Source organism: Sinocyclocheilus anshuiensis, unplaced genomic scaffold (assembly GCF_001515605.1).
Source record: "Sinocyclocheilus anshuiensis isolate Anshui unplaced genomic scaffold, SAMN03320099.WGS_v1.1 scaffold110, whole genome shotgun sequence".
In the NCBI taxonomy this organism is placed as follows: Eukaryota; Metazoa; Chordata; class Actinopteri; order Cypriniformes; family Cyprinidae; genus Sinocyclocheilus; species Sinocyclocheilus anshuiensis.
Window position 1 is genome coordinate 529,615 of NW_015544155.1, and position 22,565 is coordinate 552,179.

General features: G+C 37.1%; 2 protein-coding genes across 2 annotated transcripts in view; one reads left to right on the forward strand and one right to left on the reverse strand.

Annotated features, from left to right (window-relative positions):
• LOC107695380 (histone-lysine N-methyltransferase EZH2-like) overlaps positions 1 to 2,713 on the forward strand; it is a 39,870-nt gene extending 37,157 nt beyond the window's left edge. Inside the window, exon 17 of the mRNA XM_016495264.1 lies at positions 1,469 to 2,713. Coding sequence (XP_016350750.1) covers positions 1,469 to 1,529 — 61 coding nt within the window. The 3' untranslated portion in view covers positions 1,530 to 2,713. The remainder of the gene's footprint in view (positions 1 to 1,468) is intronic.
• Positions 2,714 to 2,789: 76 nt separating this feature from the next.
• On the reverse strand, positions 2,790 to 17,867 carry LOC107695409 (cullin-1-like). Its single transcript, XM_016495300.1, has 22 exons — positions 17,773 to 17,867; positions 14,050 to 14,392; positions 11,975 to 12,152; positions 11,291 to 11,458; positions 10,503 to 10,553; positions 10,283 to 10,373; positions 9,924 to 10,087; positions 9,648 to 9,810; positions 9,404 to 9,534; positions 8,790 to 8,897; positions 8,591 to 8,697; positions 8,137 to 8,185; positions 6,730 to 6,861; positions 6,514 to 6,631; positions 6,311 to 6,387; positions 6,055 to 6,186; positions 4,663 to 4,755; positions 4,266 to 4,313; positions 3,940 to 4,022; positions 3,672 to 3,777; positions 3,474 to 3,587; positions 2,790 to 3,392 (listed from the first exon to the last, which is right to left on the reverse strand). Exons 2-22 carry the CDS (start codon positions 14,187 to 14,189, stop codon positions 3,312 to 3,314), a joined length of 2,334 nt encoding a protein of 777 aa, XP_016350786.1. The 5' UTR covers positions 14,190 to 14,392; positions 17,773 to 17,867; the 3' UTR covers positions 2,790 to 3,311.
• Between the last annotated feature and the right edge of the window lie 4,698 nt (positions 17,868 to 22,565).

The window sequence follows — 22,565 nt, forward strand, 5'->3', positions numbered from 1 at the left end:
CCTCCCCCGCCATTGACGAGTTATCTCGTCTTTTAGAAGAAAACGCTTCCCCGCCAAAGACGAGTTTTTATGGCTTTTCGTGTTTTCACTGTTATACATTCGGGGGCACTATTACACATCTTCTGAACGAGTACAAAACCTCCCGAACAAAAACACACGTGAACAGGACGGAAAAACTAGCGATCTCTCATGTGAACAGATGCATATGAAAAATAATGCGATCATCAGCAATATACAGCATATAAATGAAAACTGCATAATGTTACGGAGTAAAATGTTGATCCAGGAAGTGGTATATGTATGTGCAAGCTTTGGAGGTTTTGATGGAAGCGATTTACTGGATTTATGCTTTGATAATCGTACTGAATATGATCCAGATGTAGTTTTTGATAAAAATGTGATTTTCTCACCTTTTTGCTCAAAATTATGCATTTTTTATGAATCCTACCTATATTCGAGTGTTGATAAAAAAAGAATGCTTTAAGCTAGAATAAACTGATTTTTTGTTTAAAAGTAGAGGCTCTGACCTTTATTTTGGTGTATTGCATATTCAAATATTCATACAGCAAAATATACTGGAGGCCATCAAATTTGAGAGAAAATCATCAAAATCGCTGGCAGTGGCTGGCAACAAGTAAAGATCATGTTCCATGAAGATATTTTGTAAATTTCCTACTATAAATATATCAAAACTTCATTTTTGATTAGTAATATGCATTGCTATGGACTTCATTTGGACAACTTTAAAGGCGATTTTCTCAAAATTTTGATTTTTTTGTTTGATAAAAAATGTGATTTTCTCACCTTTTTGCTCAAAATTATGCATTTTTTATGAATCCTACCTATATTCGAGTGTTGATAAAAAAAGAATGCTTTAAGCTAGAATAAACTGATTTTTTGTTTAAAAGTAGAGGCTCTGATCTTTATTTTGGTGTATTGCATATTCAAATATTCATACAGCAAAATATACTGGAGGCCATCAAATTTGAGAGAAAATCATCAAAATCGCTGGCAGTGGCTGGCAACAAGTAAAGATCATGTTCCATGAAGATATTTTGTAAATTTCCTACTATAAATATATCAAAACTTCATTTTTGATTAGGAATATGCATTGCTAAGAACTTAATTTGAACAACTTTAAAGGTGATTTTCTCAGTATTTTGATTTTTTTGCACCCTCAGATTCCAGATTTATCTGATCAGATTTATGTATCTCAGCAAAATATTGTCCTATCATAACAAACCATACATCAATGGAAAGCTTATTCAGCTTTCAGATGATTTATAAATCTAAATTTTGAAAAATTGACACTTGAGGCTGGTTTTGTGGTCCATGGTCTCATATAGGTGCAGAGCAGAGGTGTTTTCTTGAAAAGAAAAAAAAAGTGTTTTCTTCAAATTAATGCAAAGTGTTTTCTTTGAGAGGTACTTTTGAACCATCTAACCTAATGTTTACGTTTCTCTTTTAGATACAGTCAAGCTGATGCTCTGAAATACGTAGGTATTGAACGTGAAATGGAAATTCCATAAAGCCATCTACCTCCTTAAACAAATGCCTTACACTCATCAGGAATTCTCTCTCCACATGCATTTCCAATACAGTTTAGATTCAGTTTTATAGGACAAGGGCGAAGTTTTTAACAGTGATATTTTGAAGACTTCCTTTTAGAAAAAAGAAAAAAAAAAACTTGACCAACAGGCTGACTCTGGGATACACTTTCTGATAGTAATTTGAACATTGTCATGTTTACAGTTGAGGTTTTAGTAGAGAGTCATTTTATAATGGGCCATTGTTTTGTATTTGGATTGTAGGTGTTTTTTGTTTTCAATTATTTTGACAGTTTCCTCTATACCTTTGGACCAAATTTCACATTTAAACTGGCTGTACATTTGTAATGCAAAAACCTATATCATGCAGTCCCAACCGTTTTAAGGTTTGTTCGTGGAAACCAAAGCCACTGTCACTGCTTTGCATGTTAATCTCTCCAGAACCATGTTGCAGAGGTATTAAGTGCATTTTGTGGTGCCAATGCACAGTTGCTGTAAGAACAAAACAACTTGATTTATGTAAGAAGGGTAGACTCGGTATAATATTATTGCGGTGCCTTGACATGTTTAAAGAACACTGAATAGATTCTTGAATTAGATTTCCTAAAATGTTGAATGGTATACTCAAATTATGCATGAGCAAAGGTTTCAAATGGAGTGGAATCGGGTAACTCTTCATTCCTCACTGTACATTTTGTAATGTTTATTCAGACAGTTTCAGCTATGAACTATAGACGTCACTAAATGTAAAGAGATTGGATTAAGGTGCTGTTCTCATCCCTGGTTACGTGAAAAAACAATCACTTCTTTTTTCTGAACGTGGGATACTGTAAAATGGAAGCAATAATACCATGCTTGACTCCAGAAGTCCCTATTTATTTTAAACAGTGTAAACAAGTTTTATAATTTATTGATGGCTATCGTTTGCTGTGATTTGTCTAGTGAATATTAGGGAGTTACTTCTTAGGAGGTTGCTCATTTTAATCCACATTTCTCCTCTGAACCTGTTGCTCCCCTCTTGTTTCTACTCTTTCTTTCCTGAGGGTTTTTGACCACTCCATCTCCATGTTTTCGCTTCCAATTTCAAGGTGCTGTTAAAATTGTTTACAGGGACTTGTTAAACGTGATAAAATAAACGTTGAAAATAAGTGTCTGCTGTACTGTTTAATTACAATAGGCTAGAAATTCAGCTCAGCCACTTGAACAATGAACAAGAATATAAAAGAAAACCTAGCACTGAGAAAAGAAAAATTAAGTTTATTCATGACATTTATAAAATGAACTGCACTATACAAATGGTGTTCTCGTGGCTGGTAACAATGCAGCTCTAAACAGCCAATCAGAAATTATTATTCTCAGAGTGCTCTTACCTCTAGGTATTTCTGTCTGCAACCAACAGCCTTTTTTTTTTTTTTAATCTGTCAGTTTTCCAAAAGTAATTATAATTACAATTAAATTAATCAGCATTTTGTAATTTTCATAATGATAGGCATTAGCATGCAACCCTGACTCTGGGTCCCACTATGAGCATAGTTCAATGTCCAATATTTACACATTAAAAAGTAAATGGCAATCCTGAGCAGTTTAAGGGCATAAAGAAGAAGACTGGCCGCTTTAGCAGTCTGGGTTTAAAGGGAAAAGTCCAGTGTCACATTGTCCTACTCGGCAACGATGCCTTGAGATCTTTATGAGAGAATCCTCTGTTTGTCTGGCTCCGCTCTGTGTTTTTATTCCTCAAATATCTAAGAACATCAGAGGACATTGTTATGCCAAGTAACTATAAGTGTCTTTTTCCCCATCCACACGTTCCAGGTATTCCTTCTCTATCAAAATGTCAATGCATTTCTGAAAAAAATAATCACATTTTAATATTTCAAATAAATGCTTCATAAGTAGTCAAATTGCAGCGCGCTGCAGCCCTGTTACCTTGATAACAGGAACACGAGGTTTGAATCGTGAGGAAAGTTGGTTCAGTACTTCGGCCAAAAGCTGCTGGTGCTTTAAAACTTTCCTCATCTTCATAATTCTCACGATAGCTGCCTGTACACAACACCACAAAACAGGGAAACTCAAAAGAATATTTTATTTCAACTTCAAGGGATTGTTATAGTTTATTTTTAATACCTGTATGAGGAGCTTTCTGTCTTCCTCAATATTCTTGTGTGTCGTCTCCTGCTCTTGTTTCTGCTCCGTCTTCATTGGCACATTGATATTCACCCGTAACTTCTTACTGCACACACAGGAAGGACAGTGTAGATATGCAGATGACAAATGTACAAACCTAACAATATTTGAAAATATTAGTATGTACTATTTTTAAAATGTTACTGAAAGTCAATTATTAGTGTATACTGTGCAGATCAAACATGAAACAGTAAGAAAATGCATTTACTTCTTATAGCCCAAGAAAAGTTTGATTAATGTATCAGGCTTGAAATCCATTTCATCTATGTTTGCATTCTCATCTTCCAAGACCTACAAAAACAAGACAAAAAATGCATATTAAAAAAAACAAGTCATCTAAATCATCTTTAGATTTTATAATTGTATTATAAATAAAAGTATTCACAAAAACAGTCATATTTAAACAGAAATGTAAACAATTAAGGGAATCACATGGCAACCATAAGCATGCGGGAAAAAAAGGGCAAATATAAATTGCACTGATGTTGAAAGATATTTATAGGATCCTATAAGCAATTAGTTTTCAACACTTACCAGCAACTTTGATTTCAACAGGATTTGCAAGACCTGAACCAAAATATCCTGTGAAATGCAAAAAACAAAACAAAAAACATTAAATCAGGAAAACATAAAAAAAACAAAAAAAACACCGCACACAAAAAATAAAATGCATCGCTAAAATTACTAATTTTTACAGTGTTTTAAATAATACCGAGACTGATACTTTAAACAGCATGTTTTAGATATTTCAGGTGGATTAAATACTTGTGATTTTTAACCAGTGGGATTTAACAGACGAAATCGCTGTTTCTGCTACTGGTTCTTTTTGTTCTAACCAAGTATGACTTTTATACGAGATGGAGATCAAAGTTTACTGATTGACTAACGTGAATGTTGTTATGGGGATATAAAGCAATGGCACTGCACTCACTATTTTGATCTGTGTGCTGTCGGCCAGTTGCTGGACAGTGTAGCTGTTCTCTGTGTTGAACTGGAGCAGGATGGCCATCTGGAAGGTGGAGGCCTGCGGGGACACGACACAAACACATGCTGACACTTGTGCCAGCTGAGTCCTACAACCTTCTTAAAGCGCAGGTCATATGGTATTTTAAAGTGTCCTAATATTGTATTGGAGTCCCCCTACAACAGCAAGACGAGCATTTGTGGTTAAAAAGTATGTTTATTTTTTTAAGAAAATGACCGATGGTTTCGCTAGATAAGACCCTTATTCCTCGGCTGGGATCCTGTAGAGGAGCCCTTTGAAGCTGCACTGAAACTGCAATTTGGACTTTCAGCCCATCAGTTCCCATTGAAGTCCATTATATGGAGAAAAATCCTGGAATGTTTTCCTCAAAAACCATAATTTCTATGCGACTAAAGACAGAAAGGCATGAACATCTTGGATGACATATGGGGGTGAGTAAGTCAGGAAATTTTTCTGGAAGTGAACTAATCCTTTAAATGCATCTAAGGTAAGGAAACATTGTAATTTTCTCAGAATATACATTTAATATTAGAATAATTTTTCAATGATTTCGAAACGATTCGTTCGAAGCAGTTTAAGGTCTGTAAACTCCTCCCTTCCATAAGCCTACTCTGCTCTGATTGGTCAGCTGGCCAAGTCTGTTGTGATTGGTCTTTCCGTATGAGCGTCGGAAACGAAACGGCCATTACCATAATAAATGATCTGCTCCGGAGGGTTACTTGTAAACAAAGATGCTATAAGGTTACAAAAATGGCATCGATATTACCTTTTCAATTTGAGCCCGAGCCCGATACAGTCGCTCAACCGGAAACTCCATCGCAAGCATGACTTGATCAGGACGTTTCTCAGTGGTAAGTTTAAACTTTGTATGTGGTACTTTACGTGATGTGACAGCAGTTTTATTGCATTCATTCATTCATTATTACTATTTACTTATTTGAGGTGCACGTGTGGGAACTGTGTTAGAATGCCCAGTGAGGCTGAAAACAGCGTCTTCTCGACATGATGTAAACACACTAACTAGCGGAAGTGTTTTATAGTTTATCCATAGTGGATTATGTAAATGTATTACCTTGTGACGTATATAGGTAACAGAAGATTAGAAAGTATGACAACTCATTAAGGCGGTTCAGAGTCGACTATTTCTTTTGGGAGACAATATTTTTATTTATCATGCACTTTTTTGATTAACAACATTGCAGACTGTTTACACTGAAGGATAGCTACGTTACAAACTGCAAAAAAAAACCCATGAAAACCCATATGACCTGCTCTTTAATGAGTCCCAGTACATGCTGTGAACTACCACTGACATGATGCAGCCATGAAGACACAAACCTGCAGAGTGTATCTGTTCTTGAAGCAGCTGGTGACCAGCTCCCCTTTGGATAGCTGGTAAAGCCATGTCAACTTCCGCCCGCTGTGTCTACTTCCATAAAAAGCTGTAAATCTTTGGTAACTCCGCTCCAACTGTGAAAAATAAAGGCGTTGAAAAACTATCATCAACTGGAAGTGTAATCACACATTATTCTCAGCTCGTGGAAGGGTGTGAAGGGCTTGGAAAATTACAGGGTTAAGCATCTGAGCATCTCACCTCAGATGGTAAAGCGAATGTGCAAGACTGTTGGAACGGCCACGAGCCAGAGCTCAGAACCTGGATACTGAAATCCACTGCAAGACAGATGGAGCCGGATTTTTTTTCATCAGTAATGACCGCATGCATGTTATATTATAAACACTCTCAGATAACAAACAAACAGGAGAAACCAATGTAAAACCAGAGTGTGAAGCACTTACAGTCCAAAGGCTCCGAGTTGGAAAGGTGCTTTTTGAATTGCTCATTCAAGTCTTTGCTGACGCCGATGTCCTGAAACATGCGCTGTAGTTTGGAGGTGTACTCGAAACCACATGCTTGCTGAGGGTGGACAGAAGAAAAAAAAGGTGTTAAGCATCCGTTAAGAGATAAATGAAGAGCAGTGAAGTGAGCCATCTTCACTAAACAAGCGCACAGACCTTCAGTTTGGAGATCATGCTGGCCTCGGCGTCGTCGCTGGCACTGTTCTGGTGCACCAGTCTTTTGGCCAGCATCTTGGCATAGAACTTCTGGAACACGTCTTTATCCTCAATATACTTAAAAACCACCATCTGATGATGAAGGATGTTGGAGAATCTCATCAGTCACACATTCATATGAAATGAATTAAATTACACTCAGTCATTTGTGCGTACGGTATGTATAATGTGCACAGTTTGCAGATTTTCTGTATGCACAGAACACCTGGATAGAACACTGCATGTGCCACAATGTGCCGATCACATCAAAAGGAGAATGAAAGCAATAATCAACCACAATCTTTCTTGACTTATTTGACCAGGCTGACAAAAGTCAATGATATTTGTGCATGAATTTGAATTATTCAAAAAGTACAAAATGTTTTTTTGGATGATATAAGAATGGAAACGTCAAATAACCAAACCCATGTCAAATGGCTGGTGCATGCTGAACCAATACTAATGTTTGAAATATATATGTGTATATATATATATATATATATATATATATATATACTGTATAATGCAGTACACAGTATATACAGTAAGCATATCTCTATTATTAGTGGTAAATTAATCTAGGGCCCTATAAAGAAAATGGATGGAATCATAGAATTCAGTCATAAAAAATGAAATTGACTGTATAAAGGCCAATTCACACCTTACCGGCAGACAAAGACCAACGCTGACAGTCACCAGATTACTGTACATCAGGGATTCCAAGACTTGACAAATGACCAAACACTAACACGCTGATCTGGAAAAACCCGACCCATGTGTCTGTTGCCATTTGTCAGTGTTTGGTGCAGTGTGAACTGGTCTTAACACAGAATTTAGTCAATTCTGAATTACTAAATCAAAATGAAAGAAATCAGGACTAGTGTCTGTGATTATTAAACAATATAAAGACTGTTATTTGTAGTCGGCATGCTCTGCATGTCTCAAGCAAGCGTGATGCTCTATTTTCAGCATCTACCTTTTCACTTCATATGAAGACACTACACATGACACAGCTTCATCTCCAGAGCTGCTCTGAGAGTCACTTCACAAGCATTTCATTTGATAAAAGCATCATCAAATAGAGCACAGAAAACCAAAGTTCTTTATATACAGATATACATTACTATTTCTAATAATAATAATAATATTATATATATATATATACACACACACACACACACGTGTACAAAAACCAGATTCTGGGGAGAAATTTTTTTTTTACTTGATATGGCTGCATTTAACAACACATTAATAAATGGAGCAAACATTAATTGTTAGAGTGTTATGAATTCAAGGAAGAGATCCCTAACACACTAAGGAACTTTTTAAATCTGATCTTTAATCTCAGTGGAGGACAGTGAAACTCACCACTTGGTTGAGAGTATCTTCTAGCTCAGCCTCCTCTGGATTCTTTGAACTAAATGAAACACACACTCGGTATAATCATCTGTGTTATGTGGATTCCTGTAACTGCTGAACACTAAAAGCAAACAAGCTTTCCTAGACCGGTATAATATCAAATTCCATCTTTTGAGCTCGTGCACTGGAATATTTTTTGGTGGAATTTGACATATAGAATCTTTCTAATGCAGTTTTCATTCTTGAAAAAAAAAAATTGAATCCTAAAAGAAGCAGCTTTTTTTTATTATTCGGTCAGAATACTGTATTCAAATATTCAAGCCTCGAATCCTAAAACAAACTGATGTGTTTGCAATAACGTACCAGACATTCACTGGATTTCATTGTCATATCTGGCTGACGAATGAGAGATTCACATGTTAACAGATCAAGAATGGGAAAATGAATAAGACAATGAATTCACCTCTTCTTCAGTAAGGAGTCACAGTATCTGGCCAGAAGCTCAGGAGATTTGCTAGAGGACTGTGCCATCCCTGTTACCGCATTATTATTAATGAATCTTCCACAGGCCTGGAGAGCAGCACAGATCACAGAGTGAAAGTTACACCATAAACACTATAGCTCAAAACCAACAAAACTGACTTTTAATATAGATCACAAACCTTATCGAGTGCTGCCACAAACCCAGCATCGTTATTGAATGCCGACATGACGAGAGCATTATATTTCTTGTGAACATCCAAGATTGTCTGCACGTACATTTTGGGATCCTGGAAAACAAGTAGTGGCAGTTCAAACACTGATCGAATTAAGATATTACAGGAACAGCATGGAACAGAGATACCGGAAAACAAGCACAAAGATGAAGAAAAAAAAAAAAAAAAAAAAAAATATCCACTATTGACAGAGTTAAATATTTCTGGGTTTGGCGTCGACAAAGGGGTACTTGATTTCTACTGAATGGCTTACATAAAGCAACGTTGAGTCATATCTTTGAGACACAATTATGTGTATAGCCAGATAAAAGAAAATTTTGGCAAAAGCCTAGTTAGACAAATAACTATTGTCACATTGTCATGGTAAGAATAGACCTGTTATACAATGAAGTGAGGGTCCAAGTTCAGGAAATTCAGGTTTAGCTGTAGTTACAACAGGTCTGACACATTTTTAGACAAGTTATATCAATAAAATTTTTAATTCCTCTCCACAGCAGCTGCTACAGACCAAAAATATTGTGTCCACACTGTCACTGGCATTATGCTGTAGCATGACTCACATTGAGCGCTGAATCTCCACACTTCTCGATAGCAGCCAGCCCTTGATTATGAATGTGGGACTCCAAGAGTTTCTTGAGCTCGCCCAATCCATCCGTAATCCGGGAAACAAGGTTATACATTCGACCAAGATCTGTAATTACACCGAACATGTACTGACAGTCAAACTAAGTGTGCTATTATGCATGTTTGAAATCTCAGATCATATACTGCTTGAACGAAGGTGACATTGCAGCACTGACTGACCTTCATTCTTATCAGCGTCTAGAAGGTTCTGGAACTCCGTGTGGAAGATCTCCAGGTGTTTCTCGATGAGGACCTGCTCACACTTGCGAGCCAGCTCGTCTTGTGTGCTCTCGTGGAGATACACCTGTACCCGCCGCTGCTCCTCCAGCAACCGTGCCTCTGCCTGCACACATAATAAGAAATGTACAGTTAAAAATGTAATAAAACCAAATTTCCCATAAAATCCACTGCAATTTACATTATAATGTCAAACTTGAATTTGAGACTCTAGTTTACCTTTTTCATGTATTCGGTAACAGGGTTTTGCTGGAGGAACTCTGTGCTTTCCCGTGTATAGAAGCGCTCTGTGTCAGCCAAAAACTGTGTCTCAAAGTACTCCTTGTAAACTGATAATGTCGGCCCCTTCACAAACGCATCATCCTCATTCAAGCCCAACTCAACTGGAAAAGACAAATCAAATCACAACATGAGGCCAGACAGCACTGTGTTTATTTCACCCAAACAACTCAGGCAAGATTCGAAAACACCCTTAAGGGACAACAGCTGGCTCAGACGGAATTAACGATATAACAAATTAGGGCAAGTTTTGTGAGGCCAGCATAGGATAGATGTGAATGTAAGGCTGCCACACTCACCGTAGGACTGCACCACTCCACTGATGAGTCTGGTGTTTATAGTCTCGCCATTTCTCTCCTTCTCAATGAGTTTTAACACAGCATTTGTCACCTATTCAAAAGAAAAGACAGGGTATTTAAATTCTGATGAATATGTCTGATGAAAATATAAGAAACAAATATCTTACAAATGGAATATTATGAATTGCCAATAAATGAAGCATATAAACAGATAACTCACCTGCTTGTTTAGAGGTCTGAACAAACACTCTCTCCAAGTGACCAAAGCAAGCTGTGAAAGAGACACATTATTAGAAATGATTAGATTACTGTTTCTTCCGGCAATGAGACATAAGCCTACTGATTTAATAAAATGACACATTTTTTTTATTTTAATATGATAAAAGACTATTTAATAAGTAATCAGATTTGTTTTTATGATGATGATAGTAATAATTATAATAACAATTATTACCATTATTATAAACTACAAAACAAATCTAAATAATATAATAATAATAAAAAACATCTATAAAACTAACAACAACAAATTATAATTGTAAATATTATTATCATCATTATTATTATTATTAAACAATTACTCTGCCAAGTAAATTATTTAAATATAGTTTAGGGTTGACCAATAAGGAATAAATCTTGGTATTAAGTTTAAATCAACAGAATACATTACAGTAAACCAAACATTTAGGCTTTTACAACATAGCAACACGTGCACAAGATCAACTAATGCTAATGCTCAACTAATGTTTTAGTGCCAATGCACCAAGCCCATTGTTCAAGAGACAGTTCTGTCATCAACTCTCTCAAAAAGGCCCAGTGCTAGTGTTAATACACACACCAGATACAGCTGATGTGTGTTCTCAGGTGTGCATATATCGGATATTATAAGCTATAAATATAGCTAAACTACAATACAGTATAGCCATTAATCCACGTTTTATCAACAAAATGTGTGGAAAGTTAAAAGGAATCTATGAGTCAGGCAAGGGTGTGTGCTCTTTCTCTTACCGAGTAGATTTCATAAATTCCTTTCCGGCCCTCATCACACTCTCGGCGCACCCAGTGTCTGTTGAGGTAAGCACAGATCCCATTTAACACTTTACTGGAGAAGCGATAGTCCTCCCATTGCTGCGTGTAGAACTTCAGAACGCTCTCATCCATCAGGTCCTCTCCATCCTGCCAGACACAGACAGATGGAGGAGAGAAACAGGAAGAAAAGTGAGGTCTGGAGAAGTGACAACAACTCACACTGTTATCTATTCTAGCGAGGCAAAAAACAAAAAAACACCTCACTAAAATTTGTATTATTCAGTACAACAAACCATATCAATAGCTAATATTTTTTTGTTATGTAATGTTATTTTATATAATTTCTCCTTTTCTGTTATGACCGGTGCAAACATACAGTGTCTGTAATATAAAAAAAAAAAACATAATACATAATAAACAAATAAATACAATTCCAATATTCAAGGAAAAATAGGCTTCTAGAAACATTACAATATAGAGTTTAACTGTTTAATATTTCTGCACAGAAGGAGCATATAGTGTTCAATTAGATAAGCTTTCAAGTTCTTTCATCTGCTTCAAATACTAATTAAAAATGGCCTTAACAATGTCACCAATGCATCATGCCATCCTGAACAATAAGCATTGTTCTGGGGCTATTACCTATTACCTGTAGGCTATTACCTTGAGAAGGTTCGTCAGGTAGCTCCTCAGAAACTCTTTGAGTCTTTTGTAGAGTTCAAGTCCAACAAACTGTGCCCCGCCAGGTGTGGGTGTTTTCTTGGAGGGTTTGGAGGGGGGGATGCCAGCACCCCTGGCCTGGTTAGACTGGTGCACGCTGGTACAGTAGTTATATACATGTCTGAACGGTAGGTTAAAGTCTTAAGATTGTAAATGAGTAAAAGATGACAGACAGCTTACAAAACAGATATATTCGCACATTTTTACACTGGCAGGACACCATTCCATAATGCTGATGCTTTCAGTTTCAGATGCCAAGTAGCTTTACCTTTGTAGCTGAATTAGAGTACAAAAATGAATAAACATATGGTGGATTAGCCCAATAGTGGCTGATGGGCACGTAGGAGGATTTACTCCTATGAGTGTTCTCGAACATGTCAGAATTTAATATAAAAAGCATGAATGCAAACTCTCACTCTCCTGCACAAAACAACAATACATTTTTAAAGAAATTTGAACTTTTTCCAAGAAACTTAAAACAGCCAATATCAAAGCCATAGGTCAGCTCCTCAATATTAAACAAGAATGAGGCAACAGTCTCAGTGCTTGAGAAAACTTCTGTTTTAATAGACTGATCTATTCTGACATGCAAGAAGCTGTCTAGAGAAGCTCTTATGTGTCTCAAGACGGAAATAAGTTAACAATATTTCATGTCCACTACATGGGTGTGTATTTATTGCAAGCTGTTATGTCTTATTGCAGTAGGTTAAAGGTCGTGACCACGTAAACTGTGATTACCAGACATATTTCTGATTTTGTGTTTTTCCTGAGTCAAGTATCACACCTTTAACACTAACCGTGAGCTCCACTGTGCTGCAATGACAAGCACTCTGACACTATAAACTACACGCCGAGACTCAGTTTCTGATCAGTGCAAAAGAAACCTGCAACAACAGCAGAAAGTTCTCTGGGTACACACAGGGCCACACGCAGACAAATAAAACGCATTACTGGAGACGCAGAGGAGAATGACAGCTGTGGGTGGCAGATGAAACTCAGAGTAATTACGTCCCGGTGTTTGATGTGGCACTAGTGGGGGAAATGCAAAACTGCAAATTTGAAAACGGACAGATGTCCTTGTCAAAGTTTTAATTTCCCAGACACAAACTGCTTTGAAGAGCTCTAGAGTGGAACACACATGGGCTGGGAGACACCTGGGTTTATAAAAGGGCCAAATACAATTAATAACACCATGCACTTTCATTTTACATTGTTTTGTGATTCACATTTTACTTAAGAAATATGATTCATTATTTCATGGTGATATTAAAAAATGTAATGACTTCTAAAGCCACATTTTGTTATGTCTTTTTAATGAAACAATAGAATGTCTCTGAATGATCTTCATTTGAGGGGTTTTCTCAGCAAGTACAGGTTTAAGCCATTCTCTGGTTTAATTAAAGGGGTCATATGATGCGATTTCAAGTTTTCCTTTCTCTTTGGAGTGTTACAAGCTGTTTGGGAATAGATAAGATCCCTAAAGTTGCAAAGACTAAAGTCTCAAATCCAAAGAGATATTCTTTATAAAAGTTAAGACTCATTCACGCCCTCCTAAAACGCCTCGTTTAAACACGCCCCCACAGGTCTACATCACTGTGTGGGAATATTTGCATAACACCGCCCAAATGTTCACGCAAAGAAAGGCGGCGTAACTTTGATTCTCGCTGTACTATTGTTGCCGCCGCCGCCATGTCGTGGAGACGCTGTGTGTTTCGTTATGAAAGCGAAACTACTTTGTTTGGCCTTCCAAAAGAGGACACAACTAGATATCAGTGGTTAAACAAAATAATGTTCTTTTTAGCAACACCATATGACCCCTTTAATGAAACAAGCAATGAAATGTTCAGCAACCCAAACCATTTAATGGATTTGACTCATAAGCCGAGGTCTTATTCTCACTACAAGTGCAAAATTCACACACATGGTACCACACTTAAACAGACAAAGCCTTTCGGTGTGCTGGCCACAGCTGCTGCCCCCTTTAATCCCCATTCATCCCGCGGTGCCTGGTAAGATACGTATAGAGTTCCATGTAGCGTGCCTTAGCCATGCTCTGGCGTGTATAGACCTGCTGTATTCCTGCTCTCAGGTCATCCCAGATCTGGTCCAGCCCAATCTGTTTGAGCCCGTGGGTGTTCTGGCCCCTGTTGGATGACATAGTCTCTGTACTCGTCTGCTCGCGTCAGATAAATCCTCTCTTCTCCCCGTTCTGCTCCAGAACACTGCTGCTTCACATGTAGTCCACCATGCTGGAGAGCATTTAGACAGGATCAGTTCAGGGATGAGTACTGCTACACCTCACAGATGGTGCTGCAGGCTGATCTAGGGTTACAGCAGAGTCCAAACACTTAGGCACGGTATCTGGGAGAGCAAACAAAAAAAGGTTTGAAATTAAATAACCACACTTATTGCCATTTTAAAAGGGTGCAATATAAAAATAACCATAAAACAGGGAATATTGTTTTCATTATGATGGATATAACAACAACAACAACAGGTTATGCATGGAGTAATGAGTGACATCCAGTAGCAGCATTTACAGGGCAGAACTAACAATTATCGTGTATGAAAATACAAAATCAAGAGTCAGAAAAAAGAAAGTTTTTTTTTTAATGTGAGATATTTAAAGAGGTAATTCATTGCTGACAAGATGGGCTTTTAACAAAAGTCGATTTTTTTTTTAATCGGTGCTACACGACTAGAGAAAACAGAGAAAAAGGGCTATGGCAAAAAAAGTAGAAAAACTTTAACATCCATAATACGCAGGGTTCGATCAGAATATCCGTGAGCAAGGATATAAAAATGCGGAAGAACAATCTGTAGCTTCCGCAAAAGCCCTGGAGCTGTTAAATAAAAGTCAGTCGGATGACGTAAAATTACATTAGCTGACAAACAAATGGGGATATCTTGGTGTAGGTAACATTGAAATATAATATTACGCATTGTTCATTTACTACTGATGCTGAGAAACTGTAACAATACAAAGCTGGTTGAAAATCCATGACTTTACCCTTTAAGAAAAAAGTAGGGCTGCACGATAAATCGCATGCGATATTTAACGCGCATCTTGTCAGAAAGCCGGTTCTGTAATAAGCGGTAAATCTCCATCACCTGCGTGCTTTCACATTGAGCAGCATTAACTACACAGAGCCGTTGTTCACTGATGAGCTGCGCAAAAAATCGCGCGAATATGGACGTGGTTTTGCGCAACTCGTCAGTGAACAACGGCTCTGTGTAGTTAATGCTGCTCAATGTGAAAGCCCGCAGGTGATGGAGATTTACCGCTGATTACAGAACCGGCTTCACTGATAAGATGCGCGTTAAATATCGCATGCGATTTATCGTGCAGCCCTAGAAAAAAGCAAACCTAACAGGAGACTCATGGGAAACCAAGCATCATTCCTGAGCTTATGTGAAGTGACAAGCGTTGGGTCAGTGTTATATTTAGCAGCGTGTCTGACTGCTGCGTGTTGAGGTGCAGAGGATATGAATCTTGCCGGTCATTGTTTACATGTTGTGACGTTCGAGATGCCACATGTCAGAGAGGCAAGAGCAACCAAGGATTGATGCATCAAAACATGTGACCAGCAGGATTGGGTTTAGCTGGGTTATTAATAGCATTTCCCACATCGTTCTTTCAAAGGCTTCTTGTTTACAGACAGCTGTTTCTATAAGCCAGCAGAACCAACTCTAGTGACCAATATATGTCTAAGACTAAGTTCATTTAAAAACGTCTCTGAGTGATAAAATGTAGCTGTGAGGATTCAGATAGACCAAGTCGTGTTTAGATGTAAATGCTCAAGTATCTGCCAAGTAAGGTTTTTTCTGTATAAATCAAGAAATGTCGCACAACTGAACCAGCCCTGCTAAATCACTGACCCAGAGAGTGAGAGGTTTTACATCAGGGGAAATAAACAAGATGGAGTGGCGTCACACCGTCAGCATCAGCCCAGCCCAGAGTAAATACAGCTAGATAAAACAAAAACTGTGTCCATCTTAATTTCAGGCTGCAAAGCAACAAAATTTGATTATTTTAAAGGGGGTGATTCTTTTCTATACCCACTGTCTGAGAGATGTCACAGTTGAAGAGGACAATGACTTTTAATGCTCCCTCACTCCACTACACACATATACAAACACAACTTTACGATATAGGTTGTGTATAATCTTATCTGTAATAGATAAGCTCTTAATTGCAGTACTAGTCATTCATTACCCATAATATTTCAGTACTTTTAAGGCAGTGTATTAAACACGACACTCAAGAGCTTTGCCTGATCACTGTGGGAAAACAGTTTTTCAATGTCTAACTGCTTGAGCCTGGCCACATTTAATCTTATTAGTCCAGCCAGAGCAAGGCTAGACTCTCTGACCCACATTCATCAGTGGGATATTTCCATGTGATCTGTAGGTTGTCAAAATGTCAACAATTACAGTCGGAGTACAGCCCAGAAGTATTTTAAGTCATGGTAAAAGCGAATCACACAGAATCACTTTCTTTCTTCTGTGGAACACAAAAGGAGATATTCTGAAAAATTTTGCTAATTAAATAGTTTTGATTACTATTAGCTTCCATTTCATGGGGAACAAGTCATACAGGTTTGGAAAGACATGAGGATGAGTAAACCATGAATTTTCACTTTTGCCTGAACTATCCCTTTAAACGCTCATAAACTGTGCACTGAATCAAGCATTTACTATGACTGATTCAAAACAAAGCTTAAAGCCAGCTGAATAAGAAGGACATTAGACACTGAATACTTTTCTTGACCTGTCAGCTTATTCATCATAAGCTTGAACATAAACATTGTTTTATGAGCGACAAAAAATAAATAAATAAATAAATAATAATAATTAGGCTACTTCTTGTTGAGTAATGCAGGCAAACTGACTACAAAAAAACAAAAACACAAATCTACATGACTATCATGACAGTTTCGGTTGTAAATCAATTAATGGAAGTTACTACATCTACTGATCTTTTTTGACATCGGAGGACTCCTTTGCCAATAAAGCAAGCCAATATTAGCATGACTCATTAACCATCCTCTTGGAAAATCTTTCTAATTTCAGAAGGAAACATACCATACACTGGCATATGAGGTTTAGGAATCATTAAAATAAAACCAATTATGGGTCACGTATAGCAGTCTCTGACGTCTGAGTTGCGTACGTCTGAGTTGCCTACCTAGTAGACAGCATTTTGGCCCAACAATGTTGTCTAGGTAACGTTATCTGAGACAGCAGAATTCATGTGAATGTGCAAATGACTGTTCACTCTTCAGTCGGCCTCAGCTTTAGGTCGCCATCATAGACTTGACCAAGAAGAGCATGTTAACATCTTAAATATACAATGCGTGTTAATTCCATGCCTATTTTAGGGTGGTGTTTTTCTAAACAGTATCAATACATTAGCAATTTTAGGTAGCAGCTCGCTAACTTCAGGTACCCTGGTAAACTGCCAATGAGGAGAACTATTAAGACATATTAAGGCCAAATAAACAACTGACATTATAATATAACCTAAAAATAAGGCAAACAACATTTGCTATCAACCTACTGCTATAATACGTTTAAGCTTTTGAGATATTGTTGTAAAATGGCTACCTATTCATGAAGTCGTTTGTAATAGCACAAAAACGTTTGCCTTCTTTCTCGATAAATTGACAAATATCTCCGTCTAGGTATATGTCCTGCCAAACCAGGGTTGCTGACAGGTATGTAAATATATTTAGTCTTACCTGTGTCCGTTTCTAACGTCGAGCTGTATGAGGTTGAGGCCCAATGCTGTGTACGACTGGAGTGGAGATGATCGGGAATTCCGTATTATAGAGCGAGTGAAGCTTCATACGCCACAGCTCAGAGAAATACAGCGACCTCTAGTGTTCACTGACAGATACAGCGACCTCTAGTGTTCACAAACTTGAGTGTCCAGGTGTCCATAATATCAAACTGTACCAACCAAAAATGATCTATTCTCACATTTTTTCCTAATTTATATATTTTAACTTATTTCTTTGTTATTTATTTTCGAAACACCCCCACTACATTGATAGCTGCCAATATATTCCTTTCATGGGTGTTTTTGTCTTGTATTGCTTGGCTCTTTTGTGAAACTCATTTTCTAGGGTACAATGAATTCACTATAAAGTGCACTTTGATAATACAGAACCTTCTCAAGCTCCTAGTACACCCAGTGGTTTATGTCCATATTGTAATATAGTCATTGAATGCATATTGTTAAAATACAGTGTTCCCATTATCTAGTGTTCACCCACTTCTTCACATTACACAAAATCCTACTGTTACAAAAAAACAAACAAAAAAGTATGCAGTATATATAATAATGTCTGTTAAGTACTATTAAGTGTCTAAAATGTTTTATGTTGCTCATATCTAATAATTATAAAATATCGTTTATTTATAAATTTATTGTAAATGCATCAATGTAAAGACAATTGAAAGGAAACAGATGAATTTCATTGCACAGATCCCAAACAGTCATAACCCAAATTAAAATACATAACACATTTAATATTTTATTTAATTTCCACAGGAATAACAATATTGATGAACATTTTTAGGCCTGTTCATTTTACATAGAAAACTCCAATTTTGGCTTAAAATATTCTCATCAAACACCTTTTTCTTTTCTGCATTGATTTTCGGTTTCATACTCTCTCACATAGCCTAATTTCCCCAGTGTTCTTCTGATTGTTGATTCAGAAACTTTGACTTTAGCTAAGGCAAGACAAGCTTGCAGTTCTTTGGGTGTTATTTCCGGTTTCTTTGTGACTTCCTTGATGATTTTACGTTCAGCCTTTGTAGAGATTTTCGACGGTCGACCACTTCTGGGAAGATTCATCACTGTTCCAAGTGTTTTCCATTTGCAGATTATTGACCTGATTGTGGATCGGTGAAGTCCCGTAATCTTTGAAATGGATTTGTAACCCTTACCAGACTTATGGTAAGAAATTATCTTTTCTTTGATATCTTCTGCAATTTCACCTGATCGTGCCATTATGCATTTGCAGACCCTTTATGCTGGCAGCTTCATGTCTATTTTATGGCTAAGGAGTAGTGCTTGCTATCTTCAGATGGAGCTGCAGGCTGATCTGGGGTCCAACCACTTCAGCAAGGGATCTGTGAAAAAGCAAACTTTTCACTTTAAGTTCCAAAAATAAAATATTTTACTCTGGTGACTGCATAATTGCTGGTCTTGGTGAGGCAAGACAAGTTTAGTAATATATAGCACATTTCATTCACAATCATAATTCAAAGTTCTCAAGTCAAACATACTCAAGCATTTGGCAAAACATTACATGAAATAAAATATTTTCAATGCATGTAAACTTCCATTATTTTCTACAGGATAAAACAGTGCCATTTTACATTGATTTTCTTGCCTGCAATTCATTCGGCGAAGTATTTAAAATATCCTCATTAAAAAGACGCGATTTATTAATTGCTGATTAAACCGTGTGTATGATTAAACTGAAGCGTTTGCATAAATCGAAACTCAAGAAAATCGACTCCCTGTCAACCCAAAGATTCACAACCCAATGTATGATCATTTCAAGATAATCACTAATTTTACCACAATATTTGTAAATGGTATCAATACATTAGCAATGCAAGTTAACAGCTGGTTAGCTTCAGTTACACTGCTGAACATAATATTAAGACATATAATGGCAAATAAACGAGTGGCATTGTACGATAACTAAAATAACCACTAAAATATTATTCACTTGCACCCACGAATTTAAGATACTACTGGCTAACTCACTACTGAAGAAAAATAAAAAAATTTGCGTTCTCGGTAAATGGACAAATATCTCCCCCTTAGTCATGCCGAAACGAAGTGGCTGATAGATAAATACAGATATTTAAATTGACCTGTGATCTCTGACGTCCAGCTGTAACGGGTTGAAGTTTCTATGCTTCTCTAGCTGACTGGAAATGATTGGAAATCCTGTAGAGCAAATGAAGCGTTTTACACCATATCGACCCCTAGCGTTTGCCAACTTGAGCGCCCATAGTCACACAAGACTTATCAATTATTACATTTTTATACATTTTATTATTTTTAAATAATACATTTATTTATTCTCTACATACATTTATTCTATAAATACCTCCAAGCTAAATTTCTAACTAACTATAATTTAGTTACCTTACTCATTTTAGATCTTGTGAGTGACATCTTACCAAATCTGTAATTTATAGGGCAGAATACATTGTTTTGCTTAATGATATGATGTATTGAGTAATTTAATTAGATTAATACAATGGAAAATATGTTATCAATAAGCAACCTGCCAACATTTCTCTGAAAAACTACGGCTTCCAGTATGTTGCAACTATTCACCACAAAGTGGCAATATTTTGTACTAATGGATTAGAAAAGATAGCATTTGACAGTCCCTGTCAGTGCAGCGATTTTAAAGGGGTCCTATAACGCTTTTTCACTTTTTCAACTTTAGTTAGTCTGTAATGTTGCTGTTTGAGCATAAAAAAGATCTGCAAAGTTTTCAACTTTAGTTAATCTGTAATGTTGCTGTTTGAGTTGTTGATATCACAAATATCGACGAATGGGACGAGACCTGGTTGAGCTGCACTAGAGAAGGCAACGAGTGTTATCACTATGTCGGAGACACGCTAGCTTTCCCAGGGCAGACGAACTTAGAGTGGTTACAATCATCCGGGTTTAAATCTTGCTCAAATTGATTTGATTTTGACACAATATTTACACTGAAGCTCGCAGGAGGCTATAAGGAGCATGACATTTCCTGACCAGGCGCCGAGTGCTGCCAATCACAACACACACTGGCCCAGCTAACCAATCACAGCACATTTCGTATTTCAGAAGGCGGGCCTTCATTTGATACAGAAACTATTCGATCCGTTCTTGCCAGACTGGGGAGAGGGGTGTTGTAATAATGTAATATATGTGAAAAATAATGTGTTTTTCGAACAACCTAGTATGAGAGCCTGTTCTAGTACACCCCCAAAACAAAATCAAGACTTTGTAAAAGAGCATAATAGGACCCCTTTAAGACATTTAATAAGAAACAATAGCAGTCTTGCATGGCTTCACTGACATTAAAGCAGCCTGTATTGTAAAATCAGTCTTGAGAGATCAAAATATGAATGAGAGTATATGGAACTGGTTGAGAACATTGTCTTATGATGCAAGAAGAAAAACATCCGATTGAACACTAGAAAGACAGAGCAGAAAGACCATTTCTGAATGCAGGGATACATTTCCTCTTGTGTAATAACTGGTAGCAGTACAAGCCAAAATATGCATTTATGTACAGTACTGTAAAAAGTGTTTGAACCACAGTGAGAGCCATTATCTCCAAATGAAAAAGAAAAGAAAAAACAGCACAGTAGCGAACCAGCCCAGAAATAGTCGACCTTCCAAAATTCCTCAAAGAGTGCAGCGATGACTCATCCAGGAAGTCACAAAAGACCCAAGGACAACACTGAAGGAACTGCGGGCCTCTCCTTGCATCAATAAAGGTCATGACTTCACAATTCAAAAGACACTGGCCAACTATGGCATCCATGTAAAAATTACAAGACGAAAACCTCTGCTAAGCCCCCAAAAACATGCTAGTCTGAATTTTGCCTTCATGAGCCTCACACCTTTTGGGAGAATTTTTTTGTGGATGGATGAGTCAAAAGTGGAACTGTTTGGAAGACAGGCGTCCCATTATATCTGGCATTAACCAATTTTCGAACTCCACAAAAATAACTTGATATGTACAGTCAAGCATGTTGGTGGCAGTGTGCTGCTGTGGGGATGCTTTGCTGCTTCAGCCGCCTGGGCAACTTGCAATAACTGAGGGAAACGTGATTTCTGCTCTCTGCCAGAAAATCTTAAAGGAGAATGTCCAGACAAGTTGAAGTTCAAGTGCCACTGGATTATTTGGCAAGACAAGGACCCAAAGCAAAAGTAAGTAAACCCCTGAATGGGTCAAAGTTAAAGTTCTGGCAGGGCCTTAGTCAAAGTCCTGACTTGAACCCAATTGAGATGCTGTGGCAGGACCTTAAACGTGCAATTCATGCTGGAGGTGTTTTTATTAATTACTTAATTTATTTTTTGCTTCAATAAAAAAATGAAATAAAAACATAATCTGTATGTGTTTACTCCGGTTGCTTTTGTATGAAATTGACAGAACACCAGAAGAAATCAAGAGGAGGGCAAATACATTTTCACAACACTGTACATTATATCTGCACTCTATGTAATGTTTCCACTAGAACTTCAAACATGACTGGGAGCATAGAAAATAAACAATAAAAACACATTAATGCATTTACACTTTTCTGCAGGCCCCAATCCAGTCATAGCCCAAGTAATTCATATGACAAACATTTTATATGCATGTTTTGTTTATTATTTGTTTATAATAATAGTATTGATGAACATTTCCCTTATTTTGCTGTCAGGCCTTACACAATGAGATAAACAAAAATATTACTGCATAAATGTCTTATTACACAGAACCACTTTAGTGAGTGA